Genomic DNA, 23,197 nt, shown 5'->3' on the forward strand with positions numbered 1-23,197 from the left:
AATATATTTTCTTAGAACTGAAGAAAATGAATCTCTAGATTTAAGGGGCCTACTTGAATGCTCAGCACAGTAAATAAGTTTAAAAATCTGTACCAAGGCTCATTATGAATTAAAAAAAAAAAACAAGCATAAAGAGAAGTTCAAGGATCAGAAATCAGAATGGTTTCGTACTTTTGAACAATAACAATGGGAGTTAGGAAAAAAATAGGACATTTCTTTTAAACTTCTAGGAATAGCTAATTTTTAACCTTGATTTCATGCCCTGTGTAAAATTATGTTTACACATTGTTTGATACTCTTCTCTTCAAGAGTCAAAGCTAAACTCCCCTCCCCTTAAGTGTGGACTAGATTTAGTGACTGTCTTATGATCATATGTCAATTCCAATTTTAGGTTATAGAAAGACTGGTTTCTGTCTTGGGTTTGCATGCATTCTCTCTCTCTCTCTCTCTGTCTCTGTCCCCTTTCTCTATTTCTCTCTCTCCCCCACCTCACCTCCCTGCTCTTACTCTTGATCTCTCTCATTCATTGCTTGTTCCATGCAAACCCATGTCATGAGCACCCCTATAGAGATGCATATAGGGTGAGAAACTGAAGCCTCCCACGAAAAGTCATGAGAATGAGCTTAGAAGTGGATCTTTCAGCTCTAGTCAAATCTTGAGAGGCTGTGGGAATAGCCAACAGCTTCACTACAACCACTAAGAATATCCTGTGCCAGTCCGATCCCGCTAAGCCATTTCCAGATTCTTGACCATCAGAAACTGTGTCAGACAATAAATGTTTTTGGTTTTAAGCTCTTAAATTTGGGAGTAATTTATTACTCAGCAATATGTAAGTTATACACCCTGACTATAACTTAAGTAGGAGGAGAAAATAAAGTCATTTTCAGAGAAAGCATCAAAAATGTACCTACTTTAAATACCTTTTTCGGAAATCTATAAAAGAAAATACTCTACCAAGTGAGGAAAGAAACCAAGCAATGTGGAAATAATGTTTTAGTTGTGATTGGTTATGTTATGCTGCAGTAAAAAAAAAATAATTTCAAAATGTCAGTGGCTAGAAACACAAAGGTTCATTTTTTTTTTTTTTAAATCATTGCTACACATACAACACAAGCCAGTCAAGTGTTTTGTCTTTGTAGTCACTTGGGGATCTAGGCTAGGCAACTAATTCTTTCTGATTTCTTGTGGTCCTGGAAATATTCACCTCTGTTGCCTGTGATGGCCATTTGGTAGACCAGCTATTTTTGTTGTGACCCATGCCATGACCTGTGAGAAGCATGAAACTGTCAAACTGACAACTGGGTTAATGGGGAAAACATAAAATATTATAGGTTATGCATATGTGAAATTTGGGAATATATGTGAAATTTGTGAAATATGGGAAATATAATAAATAAAGCCTAAGAAATTGTACCATGAAGGGTACAGGGAATACTTTATATGTTCTCCCTCCAAGGATTTTGTAGTTTATCATATTATGTAACTCTACATTTATTAATTTTGTTTGGTACTCTCATTTGCAATGAGCTATTTTTGCATAAATGAACTCAAAACAAAACAAAATGAAAACTTTAGGTCACAGGATATTCATTGATCCAGTCCCTCTCGCCCACCTATCACTTGGCGATTCGCCCATGCCAATGGTTGCAAAATGTTGTTCCCATCCCAGCAGCAGCAGCAGACCTCTGCAACCAGAGAGATTCCTCAGACAATGGAGTCCAAATGGTAGCATTTGGAAGTTGAACCACTGTACTTTGAAATGGAAAGGCAAGGGGACATGCATGGAGCAAGCACATCGGCTGCAATTTCCATACATACCCTCATTACAAAATGCGCACACTAAACTGTGAGTTTCTCATTGGCAAGGATAATATCTTTTTCACTTTTATACCCCCGAATTTAACACACTGCTAGCTTCAGTACTAAGCACTCAATAATAGTTTACTAAAAGAAGGAATAAATGAATTAACAGTTAAATAAAATGTGCAAACACTATACTTCATACACGTTTATGAAGTATTTCTAATGAGCTTTAAATGTTGACATTTTATTTCTTAAAGGTTCTATTCTTTCCACATGCATGTTTTTCTTTATTTTTTAAATGTTTTCTTCTGCTTATTTCTCTTTCTGCACAAGCTATATTTGCTTGCCTGAGAGCACAGCATATACTGATGTTAATCAAACTTTAGATGAAACACCTAAAATGATAGAAAAGAATCTGTTCTAATTAAATAATAAAGTAATCCCTACAGGTTTAGACATGTGCCTTCAGGTGTAGTAAAGAAGAAATTAATGAATATAGTAGTTCTATGCCAAGAACATTTCCCTTGTGCACTTGTGTTTTAATAAGATGGAATATAAAATAGCAAAAGGGGTCTGATTTTTATGATGGTATTTATTCATAAGGTAGTAAGTCAGATGTGATGAAAATTTCTTTGACTTAGAGTTGCTAGAGTTGGGTCAGATTTTAGTTTAGTAAATTTGAAGTGAAGTTGTCTTACCTACATTGCTTCATGCTGGAACTGGCACATCCAGGCACATCCAGGTACATCCAGGCTAGGGGGTGAGAGTAGAGGAATCCTCTTAATATTCATGGTAGCAGTAGATTCAAACTGAAATAAGCATTACAGCCATACTCCTAATAAGTGGCCCCTGGCATAGTTAATTCATTTAACAGGTTTGTCAGATATACATAAACCAAAATCTGCCTTGAAATTAATTACTGCTTCTCTAATTTTATAAGAAAGTAATTTGGACCCATTCCCTCTGACTGATTGGTGCAACTCGCAGCAAAAATAGGTCATATCTACTGAAAATGGCTCTTATTTTCTTTACTACTTATGACCTCTGGTAGCCTAGACCTTTTCTCCTTGCTATTCTTAATTGAAATGTCACTATTGTATAATTTCAGCACTAACTTTCTGTTAATGCCACTTAGACCTCCTAAATTTGTTCTTTTTCAATAATACTATATCTGCATGCTCCAAGATCAACTTATAGTAGGAAACTGGGAATTTTTTTTCTTTCATTGGAAAATTATTTTAGAATTAATTGAAAATTATAGCAGTCACTATTATAATATTTATTTAAATTCTGGAAACTTTGAGATCAGATCCAACAAAATAAAACTTAGTAAACATTAAGAAAAATAATAGCTTTATATGTTCATTAATATGGTTGATGAAAACTGTTATGTGTGTGTGAGCTCTTGTTAATTATAACTATCTTAATAGGAAAATCAGTCTTGTGGAAGCTAATAGTCCCAGTGAAACTGTATAAAAGAGAAAATAAAATTGCCCATGTAGAATAAAGCTAAGTAAAAAGTTAATTGTTTCAATTTTATTTTTATATTTGTATTATTATGCTCTCATGCCAAATATATTCAAAGATACACAGTGATTTTAATCTTTAATTTTAATTATGGCCAAAGAAATGAGTCCTGTGTAAAAGAGAGACATTTTCATAAGCTGATCTCAGGTGGTACATTTTGATTTGCTGCAGCAGTCAATGGAGGAAATAACATTTTGGCAGCCCAAGAGGCAAAATGTCATACCTTTCCATTTTTATTCATACTCTGCATATTTGGAATTTGTATTTTACTCATACCTGTGAGAAGATAACAACATCTAAAGGCCTTACTTGCCTTGAGGATCAAAATCTGTTTGCCCTCCATTTCTCCATTTTAAAATAAAATGTATTCCCCCCCCAACCCACCCCAATTCCCTTTTAACAGAAAAATTTAAGTTAAATTTCTTGTAGCAGGGTCAAGTGTACTATCCCTCCCTCATTGAGAAAGAAACAAAGAGAGACATATGGGTCCATTTACTGTAGTAGTTTTGGTTTGCTCAATTATAATACCAGTAAAATCAGTTTACACATAGTAAAATGTTTGAGCCTTAAAGGACAAGATGAAATCTACCTGAAGATATACAACTTTCATGTGTGAATGGGGAAATATACAAAATCAATTCTACATATTTTCCTCATTCATAGCTATATGTTGAAAAAGAAAATGTTCATATGAATATAAATGTGTTTGACAATTTAATATTTTACAAACATGGCAATTATGTACAGTGTATATATATGTATATGGATATTACAATTATTATTACCACCATTGATTGAGCACTTATATGCTCAAGAACCTTCACTGTATTATTGCTAATCCTTATAACAACCCAGTGAAGTAGACATTATGGCTATTTCACAAATAAGAATTCTGAAATTAGCAAATTTAAGTCACCATCTAAAGTTTACAAAGCACTATTAAGTAATAGAACAGAATTTCTATTTTTGCCTGTCTTCAAACTTCATATGCTGCTGCACAGCCTCATTGTTTTACTACCTGCTCTTAATGAAAAAGTATGCCCTCATTTTGAAAAAATATAGTTTGGGAGTTCTAATCAACAGAACAAGTTCTGATAAAAGATATAATAATTCAAAATGGATACCAATAGTGTGTGTTAAAATTAATTCTTTGGATTAATTAAATTTAAATCTGCAAAAATTAAGTGCAGCATTATTTATTGGTACCTGTCACAGAAGGTGAAAGTGGTGATTTGACATATTTTCTACCTTTAGAGAACATTAAGTGTAGTTTGGGGTAATGACACCAATGTAAATTAGTGTGTAATAAATTCTTTTTTTTATTTCAGCTTATTATGGGGGTACAAAAGTTCAGGTTATATATATTGCCCATCCCCCCCATCCGCCCAAGTCTGAGCTTCAATTGTGTCCATTCCCTAGACAGTGCACATCGCACTCATCATGTATATGTGCACCCATCCCCTCCCCCCACCCCATCCCCCCCAGTCAGAACTTCAAGCGTGTCCATTCCCCAGACAGTGCGCATGACACTCATCAAGTAGGTATATACCCATCCCCTCCCCCCAGCCCCCACCTCTGTCCGATACCCAATTGGTGTTATTCCCAAATGTGCACTTAGGTGATGATCAGGGAAACCAGTTTGCTGGTGAGTACATGTGGTGCTTATTTTTCCATTCTTGGGATACTTCACTTAATAGAATGGGTTCCAACTCTCTCCAGGAAAACCAAAGAGATGCCATATCACCGTTATTTCTTATAGCTGAGTAATGTTCCATGATATACATATACCACATTTTACTAATCCATTCATGAATTGATGGGCATTTGGGTTGTTTCCACCTCTTTGCAATTGTGAATTGTGCTGCTATAAACATTCGGGTGCAGGTGTCTTTTTTATAGGATGACTTTTGTTCTTCTGGGTAGATGCCCAATAATGGGATTGCTGGATCGAATGGTAGGTCTACTTGAATCTGTTTAAGGTATCTCCATATTGCTTTCCACAGGGGTTGCACTAGTTTACAGTCCCACCAGCAGTGTATGAGTGTTCTGTCTCTCCGAAAGCAGGACAAAAGGATTGTTAGGTTAAAAGATACAAAGTTTCAGTTATGGAAGATAAAAAAGTTTTGCAGATCTACCATACAGCATAGTGCCTATAGCTAACAATACTATACTTAAAACGTACTTAAAATTCCTAAGAGAGCTTATGTTAAGTGTTCTTACCTAAAACAACAACAATAAAAATAACGACAATAATAATAAAGGTGACTAGAGGAAACTTTAGGATATGTTTATGGTCTTGATGGTGGTGATGATTTCATGGGTATGTATTTATCCCCAAACTCATCGAGATGTATACATTAAATATCTACAGCTTTTTATATGTCAATCATACTTCAAGAAACTGGTTACTAAAAATAACAAAGAAAAAAAATCACCCTTAAAAAAAGAGAATGTTAAGGTAGGTCAAAGAGAGAATGGATTATTTCTATGAATAATTTGCAGTATCAGTAAGGTTCTCATGGAGGGACGTATAGCTGGACAGAAAATCTAGGAGAAACAATTTTTTAAAACAAAGGATAATATGAACAAAATTTAAAAATAAACAAAACGATGAGGAATCCTCAAAGATGTTCATGAAAAACCAAAAGTAATTTTATTTTGATTTTGGAGTAGGAGGTACTCATCATGATATATAATGAGAAGTGGCTAGAAAGATGGGATGTCAATTTGAGAAAATGCTGATTCAAAAGGAAGGTAGATCATTTATGAAAAACATTTTTTTGAAATATGAAATTCATGATGCTCAGAAATGTAAGAGTTTAACTAATAACAACATGCTTTATATCCAAGAGGACAGTATATTATAGAAGTAATATTTCTTGTCTTCCATGAGATAATATAGTGTTTACTGTTTTGAATGACACTAAACATAAAAAGAAAAAATGTATATACTGTAAACTATCTTTATTCAACTATATTATTGCCTTGCATCTCTGAATAGAAACATAAAAATTATCTTCCCAAAGTCTCAGTTTTCTCATCTAAATAATGAATATAATAATAGTACCTACCCCAAGGTGTGGTTGAAAATATTTATATTTAATACTTTACTAAATATGAAATTTTTATAGAGTGCTTAGCATATGTCTATGGCTGTGATTGCTATTGTTCCTCTTTGTAGGTGAAAGTTCCTACATCTATTACATATGTTTGGGTTTGAATGGAAAGAAAGACATCATTATTTTGAATATCCCCTCTAGCCAACAAATTAAAGATAAGACTTAGAAGCTGGGATGTCTAACACTATATCATCTTAATTTGGACTATATACTAGAAAATATGTAAATTAAGACTAAATTAAATGCTCACATTTTGTAGAGGAGACCCATGAATATATCAAATAGTCGGAGAGTATGTTAGCTTAAACTTTTTAAGAAATTTAAATTATTTAATTTAGACTGCTGAATCAGTTTCTATAGTTGATTTCTCCAAAAGATCCTGATATTAAAAGTAACATTACAGCTCACTAATAGCAAACTATTTCTGCTACATTGAGTATTTTTACAGGATGCTAATTGTGCTAAATCAAGACATTGAAATTGCATAATTTTTAGGTTAATATTAGCATAATCCTACATTGTTTTTCTTTTCAGAAGCAGTGCAGGAATAGTATATCCTGAATATTTTTCCAACATGACGGAACTGTCAACTATCACACCCTTTACACTGTCATTGGTCTGCTGGGACTTTGGATTGTGGCAAAGATGTTTATAAAAGAGAAGGGCAAAGATTTCTGGAATATCATACACTAGTAATATTAGAGGCACTTTTGCTTTCCTTTTCATAATTAACTAATTAAATTATCAGATATCAAGGGTAGGTGAAGATGTGAATATCTACCTATTTGAGTACATATCAATTTATATCAGGGTTGTTTATAGTGTCTCTCCCTGAGCCAAAATAATATGCTTAATGAAGATCTTCTAAACAATATTCGCTTAGGTCAAGTTCCTGATATACGTGTATACATGTATACATATTGGAATACTGTGTGTATGTGGGCAATTTCAGTTCAAAAAGTCTTCATTTATCAAAGATGATGCCAGCTTATTGATGAAACTTTTTTGTTTTAGCCTCTTCCTCCACAGATCTGTCTATTTGTAGGAAAAAGGGGCCACTACAGTTTTAGACCTCATCAGGAGGTTCATGCCCAATAAGAGTTTAAAAAATACTTTATAAATCTAAGGAATTTTAAGATTTCATTTAATAGTCTTAGTGGTGACCTAAAATGTTTGTGAGTCCATAAAAATAATGTCATCAGCATTTAACTAATTCAATCATTATTTTTAAAATAAAACCATTCAAATCTTTAAGGTGAATGTTTAAAATACCCATTTAAAAAGATTCATAGTTCTTAAGTAACTGTGCATCTTCATACTTAAATTAGACCTCAGCAAATTCATGTAAAATGTATTATTCCTTTTAGCATAATGTTGAACTTCCAAAATTATCTACATTTAAAAATAATTTTTATTTGTGTTTTTTATTAATGATAGCAACAATTCTCTGAAAATATATTGATGTATTTGGAAAATTATTTCTGATATATGCTAATTGTTTTATTCTCAATTCTGTATCAATGTTACAAAATTTTCATATTTCTAAAGGTTCCTATTAATATCAATAATATTAAAGTTTTATTGCTATTTACACCTTAAACTGTATTTTTGTCCTCCTCAAAATGCTGTATAAGGTAGGCAACATAATTATTCTTGCTTTGTGATACAACTGAAATTCAAAGAGGTAAAATGATGCACCCAAGTCTTCATGACTCTTAAAAGAAAGATATAAGGAGTTTACTCAAATTATTTTTGAACTTTTTCATTCACTCATTCACTTATAAAAATATGTTAATGCTTATCATGTGCCTGGGACAGTGCTTGGTACCAGGAATTCAAAGGTGTGTAAGCATATTCTTTTTCCTAAGATACATAGTCTACTATGAAAGAATAGCTCTGCAAATAAATAATGAGAACAGAAAGTAATATTTTGATAGAGGTTTTCACAAAGTTAGGAAAGTTTCTCTTATGGAATAACTAATTTCAAAGGAGACAGGCTCATAAAATAAAGTGACATTGTACATAGGGTTACATTCTAAGATATAGCAAAAGGCCCAGAGTAAAAGTGGCATTTGTACTATTATGGAAGTTTTGAGATATTCAATATTTTGAGTATAGTATACATATATTTGAATATTTGTATTGAGAACAAAAAGGAAGAAGGTATAGCAGTGAAGATATTCATTGGAGATTGGTGAGAAATTAACAATAGGAAGAGGTGACTGGGAATATGCTAAGGAAAAGATATTAGGGTCTTTCAAGAAAGGCCATGGTAGAGCAGCTAGAGGGAGGAGGCCAAATTAAAAAGTCATTTGGTTTAGAATTGATAGGATATAAAGACAAGCAGAGTAAGAAAGAAAGCTGAGGTGTAAAGAATGGCCTCAAAATTTCTAGCTTGCCTTTGGTTGTGAGTTTACCCCCCTCAACCCCCTAATCTCTGAAGAATATTACTACCATGTGAGCACCATAGTGTTGATCAGTTAGAGCCAATTTGATGGCGAGTACATGTGGAGCCTATTATTCCATTCTTGTGATACTTCACTTTGGATAATGGGCTCAAGCTCTATCCAGGAAAATATAAGAGGTGATAGATCACTGTCATTTCTTATAATTGAGTAATATTCCATTGTATACATATACCAAATTTTAATAACCCGCTCATGAATTGATGGGCACTTGGGTTGTTTCCACATCCTTACAATAGTGAATTGTGCTGCCATAAACATTCAGGTGCAGATGTCTTTATTATAGAATGTCTTTTGCTCTTTTGGGTAGATGCCTAATAGTGCTATTGCTGGATCAAATGGTATTTCTATTTTTAACTCTTTGGGGTATTTCCAAATTCTTTTCCACAGAGGTTGCACCAATTTGCAGTCCCACCATCAGTGTAAGAGTGTTCCCATCTTTCCACATCCTCGCCAGCATTTGTTGTTTTGGGATTTTTTTTTTTTTTATAGAGGCCAATGTCACTGGGGCACACCTCAAATCATGGTTTAGGTGTGGCAATGTCATAACATGTAACCAAAATGTTTGTACCCCCATAATATCCTGATATAAATAAATAAATTTCTAGCTTGGAAATCCCTAACAAAAATTAAAAGTCAAGACATATAGGAGAAAATAAGGAATTGTTGACATATGTTTGAGGTTCACATCAAATGTTCTGATGAGAGTAGTTCCAAAATTGCTGAATATAGAGTTCAGATAAGGGCCACAACCTGGGGCTATGTCAATTAGCCTTTAGAACAAGGGTCAATAACTACTGCTCATGGGCCAAATCCACCCACCACTTGTTTTTCTAAATAAAGCTGTAGCGAACCTCAGCCACATCCATTTGCTTATTTGGTCTATGACTATTTAGTTCTAACAAAGAATATATGGTGAACAAAGCCTAAAATATTTATTCTCCAGACCTTTATAGATAAAGTTTACAGCTTCTGATGTAGATGTTAGTTGAACCTTTGAAAGTGACTGAGGTTCTATAGGGAAATGTTCAGACAACAAATCTAACAGGTTCATCTCTAAGAACTATATTTCCTTTTGATGGAAAATTATCCCTGTCTTTAAGTACGGCAGAAGAGTTCCCTATGGTTGGAAAGAGGCCACGTTTAAGTGTTGACGTTGGTGAAACAGTTCAAATAAAGTCTATATCTGCTATGTGTTTATATGGCAATAAATGAAAAGTTATTATGAGAAACAAGGGAAACAAAGTGTGTAGAATTTGAACAGTGAAAACAAGGGATAAAAGCATGAGAATGAGTTCCTAAACTCAAGTGTTATAACCACTGTGAGAAACTTAAAATCAAAGTAGCACTCCAAAATTGAATGAAGCCTGAGAACCAGGCTCACAACCTGGGGAGAATTAGGGATCAATAAAATAAACAGGGTGTTACAAAATGAAATGTCAATCCAGAGCTGTAAAAATACCAGCATTGGATATATTGAAAACAGTAAAACAGAATGAGAAAGCTATCACTTTATATCACTGTGTTTGTTTATTTCTTTGCCTTGCTCTATAAATATTTCAAATTATAAAATTTTTGTTAACAATAAGAGCAGAACTAGCAGAGTGAGGGGATCAGAATTGGGACAGACACATTTCACTGCACACGCTTTTTTTTCCCACTGTTCACCCATTATTTTTTACTGTATGCATACCTTACCTAAAAAGTTAAAATTGAATCCCCTGCCTAGAAAAAATATGTGTAGGTCCTATTTCAAACCGTACACAAAAATAAAATCCTAGAGGATTTACAAACCTAAATGTGAAAAAAAATTAATAAAGCTTTAACAACAAAATATGAGGATATGTTAATGTATGTTGGGCAAAGAAAGATTGCCTAAACAAATATATGAAGTACTAATCATGAATAAAAATAATAAACTAGACTACATTGTGTATTAATAACTTTTGTACATCAAAAGGCAGATTGAGAGAGTGAAAATGAAAGCCACAGAGTGGGAGAAGATATTTAGAATACACATATAATGGATAAAGTGTGTGCATCCTAATTATGAAGAATTCCTACAAATCTATAAGAAAAGAACAGACAATGTAGTAGAAAATGGGGAAAGTTCTTGAAATGTGAGATGTGGCACAGAGAGGGTCTGTGGGCTACTGGCTACTTTCTATATCTTGACCTGGATGGTATTTATGAAGTTGTCACTTCATAGTAAATAACTAAGATGTTTTATACTTCACAGTAACACTGTCTAACTTTTGGCATCTTTACAAAATAAGATATCCAAGTGGCCAATAAACATTTAACGAGTTTCTAAGTCCTATTAGTAGTCAGGGCCATACAAATTAAAACTAAAATGAAATAGCACTACACACTGACCAGAATGGTTGAAATTTAAAGTCTGACAATACCATGGGGTGATGAGAATGTAGAGTAATTGGAAATTTTATAAAATGCTACTTGGTTTGTGAATTGTAAGTAGGAATGAAAACTTCAAACACTACTACTACCAGGAGTCAAAACCATTTGGCACTATTTAGTAACATCAAAGATATATGTAAACTATGGCCCATCGGTTTCACTCCTAGGTATATACTTTGCAGAAATACATGTGTTCACATTCCAGGAGATAGGTATGGGACAGGTATTATCCACAGCAGCATAATAATGGTCCCAAACTAGAAACTACTCAAGTATTTGTTAATGGTAAAATTAGTTCTATGATTTGAACGTGTCCCCTCCTAGGTTCAGGTGTTGCCAATGTGATGCTATTAAAAGGTGGAGCCTGTAAGAGGTATTTAGGCCATGAGAGCTCCTTCCTTGTTAATGATATTAAGGCACTTTATAAATGCGGTTTCACAGTGCTTTCAGTTAGCTTGCTCTCTTGCCCTCTCATCTTCCGCCACGTGAAGATGAAGCAGGAAGGCCTTCACCAGACACCAGATGCCACAGAGCCTTGGTCTTGAACTTCCCAGTCTCTCAGAACTGTGAGAAGGTAAATTTCTGTTATTTATAAATTACAAAGAGTCAGCACAAACAGACTAAGACAATCATACAATGGAAAATTATACAACAATAAATAACAACATGGGCCGGGCACGGGGGCTCACGCCTGTAATCCTAGCCCTCTGGGAGGCCAAGGAGGGTGGATCCCTCGAGGGCTCGAGGTCAGGAGTTCGAGACCAGCCTGAGCAAGAGCGAGACCCCGTCTCTACAAAAAATAGAAAGAATTATCTGGCCAACTAAAAATATATATAGAAAAAATTAGCCAGGCATGGTGGCACATGCCTGTAGTCCCAGCTACTCGGGAGGCTGAGGCAGTGGGATTGCTTAAGCCCAGGAGTTTGAGGTTGCTGTGAGCTAGGCTGACGCCATGGCACGCACTCTAGCCCGGGCAACAGAGCGAGACTCTGTCTCAAAAAATAAATAAATAAATAAATAACAACATGGATTTATCTTAAAAGTATAATATCAAGCAAATGAAGCATCATAGAAAGAATATATATGATAGGATTCAATTTATAAAAATAATCAAAAAGGTACAACAACCAACCTGTAGTGCTAGGACTACATATTTAAATTGTGAAGCTCTAAAGGAATGATTACCCTGAAAGTAAGGATGAAGGTTATATTGTCAGGGTAGGGGAAAGTAGTGATTGAGGGAGGTGTCAAGGGGTTTCTTGCTGATGGGATTCTTAAAAAATTTCTTGGCCTGAGTGATGGCTACATGGAGTTTTATATATTCTTCTCTATAGTAGTTATGTTTCACAAAAAATGGTGTTTAAAAATAAATATATATGGTGTGGTCAGTCAGTCATGGTCAGTCATGGATTCTGTGCTGGAATGATGATTCAGCTTCCATAAACAGGCTAATGAAATTGCCTACTTAATTACTTTAAATCCTGAAATTAACAATAAAGTCATTTCTTATATATCTGATCCCCACCAGAGAGACATGAGTATGGCTCAGATTATATGTTGGTGATTTTTTTTTTTTTTGAGACAGAGTCTCACTCTGTTGCCCAGGCTAGAGTGAGTGCCGTGGCGTCAGCCTAGCTCACAGCAACCTCAAACTCCTGAGCTCAAGGGATCCTCCTGTCTCAGCCTCCCGAGTAGCTGGGACTACAGGCATGTACCACCATGCCCGGCTAATTTTTTCTATATATATTTTTAGCTGTCCATATAATTTCTTTCTATTTTTAGTAGAGATGGGGTCTCGCTCTTGCTCAGGCTGGTCTCGAACTCCTGAGCTCAAACGATCCGCCCACCTCGGCCTCCCAGAGTGCTAGGATTACAGGCGTGAGCCACCGCCCTGGCCTATGTTGGTGATTTGATTTGCATTTAAAGGCCTAAGCCAAATAGAGGCAGACTAATAATAGCAACTATTACTACTCATATTTGTTGCACCCAGCCAGGCATTGTTCTAAGAAATTTGCATATAGTCATTCATTCAACTTTCACAATTATCTTAGGAGATATGTACTAATTTTATAACCACTTCTCAGGTCACTTGCTTGCCCAAGGCCACATAGTAAATGGTGGAGCCAGGATGTCAAACTAGGCAGTCTGACCACTGCTCTACCTGCCTGAAGAGGCACAATGATGGGTCCAGGTACAAGCCTGTGTCCAGTGGTGGCAGTGAGACTATCACACAGCTGGACTAGACTCTGATCATACATGTGTATGGTCTCAGTGTATAAGTTAGGAATAAGCTTTCTTGTTTAGCCTAGAAAGCTGGGGACACTGTTTTAAAAGTAAGAAATCAAAGGAATACTGGAGGGTAGAGGAGAGTTGGAGCCATGGGAGATCTCCTCAGAGTGACACAGGTCCTGTAGAGAATCATGACTGCTAGTGTATATTTTACTAAATAATTTTATTATTTGGGATATGTGTAGGGGGCAGAAGTAAGGTACTATGATTTGGGGCAGATAACTAATTTAACTTTTATTTATCGACACCTATAGTTTGGACCATGAGACTTTAGCCAAGATCCCTCCCACTCACTTAATCAAAGATGAAATATGTAGGAGGACATAATCAGTAGCCCAACGCTGAGCTTGCAGACCTAAGTATAAAGCCACAATGGATATGTCAGAAGGCTACTAGGGTGTTATTTATTTAAATCTATTTCATGGAATTGAGCACCACCGTAATGGCCTGAAAGTGTTAAAGTATGTTCCAAAGTACCTAAATTACTCCCTAAATGTAATTTATGCTTGAGAATGATCTGACTAACTTGATTTAGAACAGCAGGAAATAAGTTATGCTGCACATAAATGAAGCAGCAGTGTAATTTTAAATACTGGTTGCATAATGAATGAGAATTTTAATATTTGCAAAATTTTAAAATCACTTGATTTATTATCTGTATGTGTATGCCGACAATTTTTTGTCCTTTATTAAGTTCAGACTACATTTCCTCTTACTGCCAGGGAAAAAAACACATTTTTTTTTCCTACAAATAGTATAGAAGATAAAAATTATATTTATTTCCCTGAATGCTATTTTTAATGTCTCTATGTGTTTCTAGTAGTTGTCGCCTTTTTCCTCACTCATCAATAGTCTAAATAATGGAGTGAGAGGAATTTAGGGAGCACAATGACTAATTAGAGATTGAATTTATAAATGTAACATTGTAAAGCCAGCAGAATTTATATATATATTAATTTGTAATTCTCCTTGGTAAAAAAAAAAGAGTTTAAGTTTATAAGTAGTCATGATAAAAAAATGTAATTTTACATAGTAAATTCAGGAATAGATTTAGACTCTGCTATTAACAAGGCATATTAAGCACTAAAAAGTATATTTTAAAATTTTACGTGAGGCTTGAAATGGAGTTTAAAGTATTATTACTCATATTAAATGTCATTGCATGTAAAGTACATGCTTTTATTCTTTAATATTTTGTTTGAATAGAGTTACTCATTTTAACAGTAATTTTAATAATGAAATTAAATCAACTTTACAGTTTTCAAAGTTTTAGCAGTTGCATGCTATATTGAATACTATATATTTATATATTTATAAAGCAACAGTGTAAGTCATTTATATCAGGTCTTAAAGGATGCAAAGGTTTGGGGTGCAGGAGTTGAGGAAAAGAGAGCAAAAGGGAAAGAGGGCAATTCAGGAGTATGCTACTGATGTGTGAATTCCCAGAGGGCAATTCAGGAGTATGCTACTGATGTGTGAATTCCCAAGTCCTAAGGCAGTAGCAGGGGTTGGGGGACCTGCAGACAGTCCTAGTCCTGTGCGGCTGGAAAGTCCATCCTGCTTCACTTTTGTGGGTATGGAACAATGGTATCAATGCAGAGCCCAGGCCCTCAGCCTGTTCCCTTTCTCCTCCTAACCCCAGCTCTGTCTTGCAGAGCTAAGCCTATTGTGATCAAGTGTATGGACCCCTATATTTTTCTTCTCTTGGGAGGATGAAGAGGAAAGAAAAACTATAAAGGGAAGAGGGTCAGGGTGAGAGGAGGGTTTGTGGTGTCTGGTGGAGGATGGAAATTATCACTATGGTGAGTGGTGGAGGGACAAGTTGTCTGTAACAGATCTGAGATTGGACACCTTTGGGGTGTGTAGCAGTGTGGAAAGAAGAGTGGGCATTTATAGCACATATGTTGAAGAAAAAATCACTTCCTACTAGCTAAAAGTGTTGATAAGAGGATAGTTCAGGTGATTGGGTAGTGAAAAAAGTAAACCAAGAAAGGACTGATGACTGCTACAAAGTTGAAGTGGTAAATTGTGACCAACTGGTACTTCTCTGTGCTCTGGTTAGCTGCTACCTGTTTCTCAGATTATGGTAACTGGAGGATATTTGGAGGTAGCAGTCATAGCATATGAAGCTGCCATTTAAATTTATGTTAAAATTGTTTTATTTTTTCTGACTCTCAAAATGTGAAAAGCATGTTGTAGAAAAACCAACAATGTAGAAAAAGTATGTAATAAAAATTAAAATCAACTATAGTCTCACCAAGATGGGACAATGCTAACTATACTTCATAGTTTTATAAATTCTTCAACAGAAACTTTTCAATTTCTTTTTATTTCAGCATATTATGGGGGTACAAATGTTTGGGTTACATATATTGCTTTTGCCCCACCCGAGTCAGAGCTTCAAGAGTGTCCATCCCCCAGATGGTGTGCATCGCACTCATTAGGTGTGAATATACCTCTCCCCTCTTCTCCCTCCCACCTGCCTCACACTCGATGAATGTACTACTCTATGCGCACAACAGCAACTTTTGACTCCAATGATACAAGTGTCTGTAAAACATGCAATATGCAATTCCTTTTTAAAGAGAATAAACTCTTAAGATGTATTCTTAGGTCATTCATTGTGTATTAAATACCACTGAACATAATATGAATGCTAAATTATTATTAATAGTAAACATACAAAACATTTCCACGATCATTTTGTTGCTGAAGGTTATATTTTATTTGATTAACTCTAGAAAATCAGTAATTATCAAAGGCAGAATTCTTATTTTTAACTAATTATAGTTAGAAACTAACCCTTTTGGCTACCATTGGCTACCTTTTTTATGCTACCAAAATACTGTTTTACATAATTTTTCAGGTTAGGCATATAGTTATTCATTAAATGCAGTATCTGACAGAATGCATGTACATGTAGATACATGTACATGTAGATACAGAATTACATCATAGGTAGATAATAAAGAAGAAAAACAAGGGGAAAAGAAACCTCTGCAACTATCCCTTTCAATTGTTTAACCAATAAGGTGGGGCTTCATCCTGGAAAAAGGAAGTCCCTGCAAGAGAGCATGTGAGGTGATGGTAAGGTGCCATTGAAACCAGCTTTATCTGTGTTGGGATCCTCTCTCTATTATTTAATGCTATTTTTACATTTTGACAAGTTACTTAGCCTCTGTTTTCTCTAATAGAAAATGAGATAATAATTGTTATGCTGCAGGGTCATCGTAGGTGTCAATGAAATGGTATATGCATGGCACTGTAAAAGCATGGAGGCAGTACCTGGCTCATAGTAACTGTTTAATAAATATGAATTCTATTCCCTTTCCAGTAAACCTGTAATAGGCGGATGTAGCATTAAGTTCTAAAGTTATTTAAAATTCCTAAATGAAGGTTGATATCAGAGAAGATGTCAGGGTATTCAAAAGTATAATTGATTGCTTCTTAAGAACAGACCTCAGAGAACCTTGACAGACTACTATACTATGAGGCAGCCCTGCAGCCAGAAATCTTTTAAGAATAGCTTTTGGTTTAGTGCTAGCAGATTATTGTTTGGACATGCCCCAAGAGACCTGGTAGATCATAAGCCCTATAAGACTTCAAATCTTACTTCGTAGCAGTGTTTCTCACTTTGACTGCACATTGGAATCACCTCAGTGCTTTTAAAAATACCAGTCAGAGTCCTACCTCCAAAGACACAGATTTAATTGGTCTGGAGTGGAGCCCCAGGATCAGTGTTTTGTTTTTGTTGCTGTTGCTGTTTTTTAATGCTGCAGGTGATTCTTATGTGAAACTGTCTGTAGGTAAGCATAAATCCCTGTTCATATCGTTTCTATCTCATTATTTTCTATGACTGGAAAATGACCAAATATTTGCTTCTTAATATTCTTTTCATATGAAATATTCACACATTGCCTTTTACTAAGTTCTTTCAGCATTTTGACTTAAAATGTTAGTGGATACAATAAAACAAAAAGGCTAAAGAAGGCAACACCCATCACCTGGTTTAAACTGTTATATCAGTTAGCTGGTTAATTGCTTACATCCGAGCCTCCAATATATATTGCATGTTATCTTTTTTTGAACATTGACAGGATATTAATATTAATGAGTTATTTTTTTATTGGTGTGATAATGGTATTTTATATTTTTAAGTTTTATTTTATTTTTAATTGACACATAATTATACATATTTGTGGAGTACAGTTTGATGTTTCAATAAATACATACATTGTATAATAATCAAATCAGGGTATTTAGTATGTCCATAACCTCAAACACTTATCATTTCTTTGTTGTGAGAAAATTTAAAACTCTCTCTTCTAGTTATTATGAAATAGACAATACAATATTGTCAACTCTTCTCACCTTATGTGCAATAGAACACTGGAACTTATTCCTCCTATTTAGCTTAATGGATTTAGTTTTGGATCAAGAATAATATTGAAACTGATAGACTTTATGAAGTAACTTGATTTTGATCCAAAAAATATTTTCAAATTGAATATATAGCTTCCAAATTCTTAATTTACTAAAATGTTAACCTATTTTTAAATTTCTGAAATTTTACAAAATTAAATATGATTTTAGAGAATAAAATTCTAATACTCCAAAATAATTATCTTTATCTTTGTTTCAATCAAGGGATATATTTGACTTTAAAGGAAAAAATATAGCCTTTAATTTTAAATAATCTTCTATATTCAGTATTAATTTTATTTTGGTTAACTGGAACGGAAATCTATAAATCTGAGAAACTATCAGAATAATATCTTTGTCAATGCAAACAAAAATATATACTATGTCCATATAATTTTTATACTATCCATTTTTCTTGATCCCTCCTTTTTATCTCTAGGCGATTTGACAGATCTGTTGAAAAATGGCGACGTTTTCATTATGATATGAAGATATTTAATCAATGGCTAACAGAAGTTGAACAGTTTCTCAGAAAGACACAAATTCCTGAGAATTGGGAACATGCTAAATACAAATGGTATCTTAAGGTAAGTTTTTGAGATTTGTTCTTCCAAATTATCTTTATCTTCACCACATCAAGACTGCTTAGCTTCTTTAAGTTCAGGTTATGAAGAATGGTGGAAACTTACAATTCAGGACTTTTGTTGTCATTATTCTACATAATAGAAAATCATCATAGTGATAATATCAGGAGACTGTGGCATGGACTCTATGTGTCAGGATGAGAGAGTTTGCCTAGACTGAATTGGTTTATCTGATGAACTGCGAAGTGTAATTGAATCTGTGATACAGGGAAGCATCTTCCAGCAGGGGTGTATTGTGGTTTGGGGCAGTGTTTATTTTTGCCTTATGTTGAACCTGTCCAGAAGGAGAACTTATGGTATACTTAGCAATAATGTAGTTACTAGAAATATCCATCATGTTATAATTATAGTTCTGTTTCCCTAAAGACAATTTGTGGTGATGCAGCAATATTTCTATATATTCTATTGACAAAAAGCCTTATGAGATAGTCCAGAGGCCAAAACAATGCAGAGTTAATTGGTGGTACTTATTGACTTTTTTATGGTTTATGTTAATGGAGATGCAACATATGGATTATAACCAGTGTATAGTTTAATTTCAACTTGTGTCTTTTGAATGTGCAGATCAAGATAAGTTAAATTGTGGAGTGTATCATTTAGTTGGTAAAATATATAGTTTAGGTATCGGAAATACTGTATTTATTATACCAAGGCTTAATTATTTTGGCAACTTTTTAAGTTCACATTGTTCATGTTGCAATTTTCAGTCAAATAGATTTGAATTGTGACCAATTTTTAATGCCAGAAAATACAGATTAACACAGATGAAGGCAAAGAAAACAGTAGTTTATTAAATAGTTTAGACATTTCAAAATGCTGGATTCATAAAAGCAATATCATATTCAACTTTACAACTCTCTGTTCTCAAATATGTTTGCATAGCAAATATGCCTTTTGATATCAAGGAATTAAGCATTTAAACACCTATGTATATGGCAAGCTATTTAAACACAGAAAATAAATACTTTAAAAAGCTTGTGTAATTATATGTATATCAATAATACTTGTATACACACCAGCATTGGCATTTGGATATAAAGGAAATTCATGGATTTCCAATCTGTTGTCATACAGAAGATACATTTTGTAATAGCACTAAAGTAAATTTTGAGATAATGCAACATAATGAAGTCTCTGCCTGAAAGGCAGAAATATATTAGAGTCATATAACGTGTTTTGGGGAAAATATATAAACATCTTCTTATTTCCAAAGATAGCCAACACAAGGTAGTTCTATATTTTTAATCTGTATTTTATTATGAAACTAATATATAATAATTGTAGAAAAAAATCAAGCAACATAGAAGTGTGTGCGTATCTCCATTCTATTCCCCAGAGGATAATTGTTTTGGTATGGATTTTGGCACATATTTCAGGTTGGGTTTCTTAGTAAGCCCACTCTAAGATGGAGATTAACATACAAAAGGTTTATTGGGGAGTGCTTTTAGGATCAAGCAAGTTGTTTTTGATGTGCCTTGGTGTTTTCTTCATGTTTCTTGTTCTTGAAGTCAGTTAAGTTTCTTGGATCTGTGGGTTTAACATTTTCATCACATTTAGAAATCTTTTAGCCATTGTTTTTTAACTGTAATGGGACTCCAATTTCACATATGTTAGTCTATTTAAAGCTCCCCCACTACTCATTGATGTTATGTTCATGTCTTTTCAGTCTTTTTTCCTCTATAATTCATTTTATATAATTTCTGTTGTCAAATTGACTACTCTTCTTTAATCTCTAATCTGTGGTTAATCCCACCTAGTCTATATTTTTAATATCAGACATTTTCATCTCTTAGAAGTGTTATTTGTATCATTTTTTCTTCCATGTGTCTACTCAACATGTTCAATTTTTCTTCTACTTGATGATATGGGATACAATTATAATAACTGTCATAATATCCTTGTCTACTAATTCTATCATCTGTGTCTATTCTGGGTCAGTTTTAATTGATTTATTTTTCTCCTCATTAAGGGTGTTATTTAACTGCTTCTTTGGATGACTGGTAATTTTTAATGCCAAATATTGTGAATTTTAACTTGTTGAGTGCTTGATATTTTTGTATTCAAATAACTATTCTTAACCTTTATTCTGGAACATAGTTAATTTACTTGGAAAGAAAATGATGTTTTGGGAGTCCTCCTTTTATACTTTGTTAGTTATGACCAGAACAGCATAAGCCTAGATCTAATTTTATCCCACTACTGAGGCAAAACCCTTCTGGGTACTCTCTCTGATGCTCTGTGAATGCTGAAGTTTTCTACTATGGCATGCAGGAATAGGCACCATTGCCAGTCATATATGAGCTCTGGTGATTGTTTGCTTTAATTATTTTGTGTAGTTTTTTTGTAGCTTTGAGTAGTTTTCTCACATATATGAGCTGATCAGGACTCAGCTTGAGACTGGAAGGGAGCGCTCTGCAGATCTCCAAAATTCTGTGTTATCTGTCTCTTTGGTATTCTGCCCTGTATTCTCTAGTAATCTTGGCCTGCTCCTACTCTTAGCTTCATCTCCTTGACTTAAGGAGGTCTCCTGACTTATTGATCATTTCCTCTTCTTCTGTGTGAGCCTAAAACTTTCTCTCAACAGTAAGCTGGAGCAATTGTAGGGTTCATCTCATTTGTTTCCAATCTCTCAGGGACCACTGTCCTTCAATGTCTGATGTCCAACATCTTGAAAACCATTGTACCATGTATTTTATATGTTTTTTATTTAAGTTTTTCTTGAAGGAAGTTATGTTTGGTCTCTTATACTCCAACTTGGCAAGAAGCAAAAGTCCAAAGCAAATTATTTTGATGACATTTGATCTTTTGATACATTGCTATTACACAATCTTACAAATATATAATTTTAAGTGTCTAGAGAATTTCTAAAGGACCTCACTTCTTGATAGTGTGGTTTAATTGAACTTGATGAATATTTCATCAAAATTTCCCCTTAATTAGAGAATTTTTAAGAGACTTTTATTTAGCCTATTTCTCAATCTATACATTAAATAAGAAAAAGGATTCTACATATCCAGGGAAAAGTCCTTCTAGCTAAGGAGCTGTGAATGATATCACAAATGCTGTAAAAAGTTAAGATATTTCTTTCCTGATGAAAGTAGGTCCAAAATTATGCACATGAACATGTGTACACATGCATATGTACGCACATGCACACACACATATGTAAAATGCCTGAGGTTATCTTTCCATTCTGGGTAAGTTTCTGAAAAAGGGTCTGTCTAGTAAGATGCTATAAGACACCCTCATTGCTAAGGCAAAAGGAAGCTTTGGTAATTTCAGCTACCTTGGCCATTATCATTATTGATTGACTAATAATGAATAGTAGAAGGAGTTTAAATATTTGCTATGAAATTATTTTAGAAAAAAATGCCGATGGTATCTGTTAGCACCAGACAGATTTGTTGGCATGAACCAATATAACGGTTACCAAGAGGAAAATCAAGCATCTCATATACTAAACAGATATGTACAGAGACACATTGGAATTTGAAACCTCATATGTACAGTTTTCAGTAAAGAAATCATTTTTAGATATAAAGTGAAACAAAAAATATGTATATATTATAAGTTTGTCCATATATATTTCTATAAAACTGTATTCTATTTATCATTTTCACTTTAAAAATGAGAAGTTAGTACCCTAATTGATGCTTGGTGTTGTCATTCAAAATAAACTGACTGCCAATACCAGAACGATGGTCTGGTTCCATGCAAGTCAATTATTTTGTTTCTCTATCACAAGTGAATGGTAAAATTAAATATACAAATTAATATTTTTTGAGATATTCCAAAGAAATATGTCATGCCACCATGAGGGACCTCTTTAAAAATATCATTTTTTTTTACCCAAGAAAATATCAAGCATGTTATGTGTCACTAAAAATTGGTTTGTTAATAAATTCATTCAATGATCTCTTCATCTCTGTATGCATTCATTAAACAAGCAGTAATTGAGTACATATACAAAGTTTTATCATACACTAAAATATTGACATGCCACATTTAGGCATTAATAGAAGTTTAGAAGAGAGGTTAAGAGGTTAGATACTGGACTCAGAAAGCTTGGGTTCAAATCTCAGCTCCTTTAGCTTTATGGTTGCAGAATTTCATGAAAAAGTATCTTCATTCTTTTCAAGTCTCTGCTTTCTCTTCTCTGAAATGGAAATTTAAATGAGAAGTATATAAAACACTTAGAATAGCATTTTACACAAAATAGTTACTCATTAAATGTAAGGCCTTATAACTAATCACTCTTCATAAGTGATTGGCTCATAACTATAAAAACTAAAATTCATTTACTGAGTTATTGTCTTTAAACATCTGAAATGCAGAATGACTAACCTGCAAACTTCATTAAACCTTATTTTTATGTAATATGATATCTTCTCAAAGTATAGCTTTTAGGTTTAGGAATTGAGGAAAGTTGCAATTCAGCCAAACACACCTGCTTTCAATAGCTGACACTTCTGCCTACTAATTTTTTAACTAACAAGAGTAAATGTTAATG

General features: G+C 34.0%; 1 protein-coding gene across 1 annotated transcript in view; it reads left to right on the top strand.

The window, feature by feature from the left end:
- The window catches only part of DMD (dystrophin), a 1,602,346-nt gene that overhangs the window by 514,392 nt on the left and 1,064,757 nt on the right, over positions 1-23,197 (top strand). The window contains exon 39 of the mRNA XM_069463910.1: positions 18,483-18,630. Within this exon, the coding sequence (XP_069320011.1) occupies positions 18,483-18,630 (148 nt within the window). The remainder of the gene's footprint in view (positions 1-18,482; positions 18,631-23,197) is intronic.

This window comes from Eulemur rufifrons, chromosome 30 (genome assembly GCF_041146395.1).
Source record: "Eulemur rufifrons isolate Redbay chromosome 30, OSU_ERuf_1, whole genome shotgun sequence".
Classification (NCBI taxonomy): domain Eukaryota; kingdom Metazoa; phylum Chordata; class Mammalia; order Primates; family Lemuridae; genus Eulemur; species Eulemur rufifrons.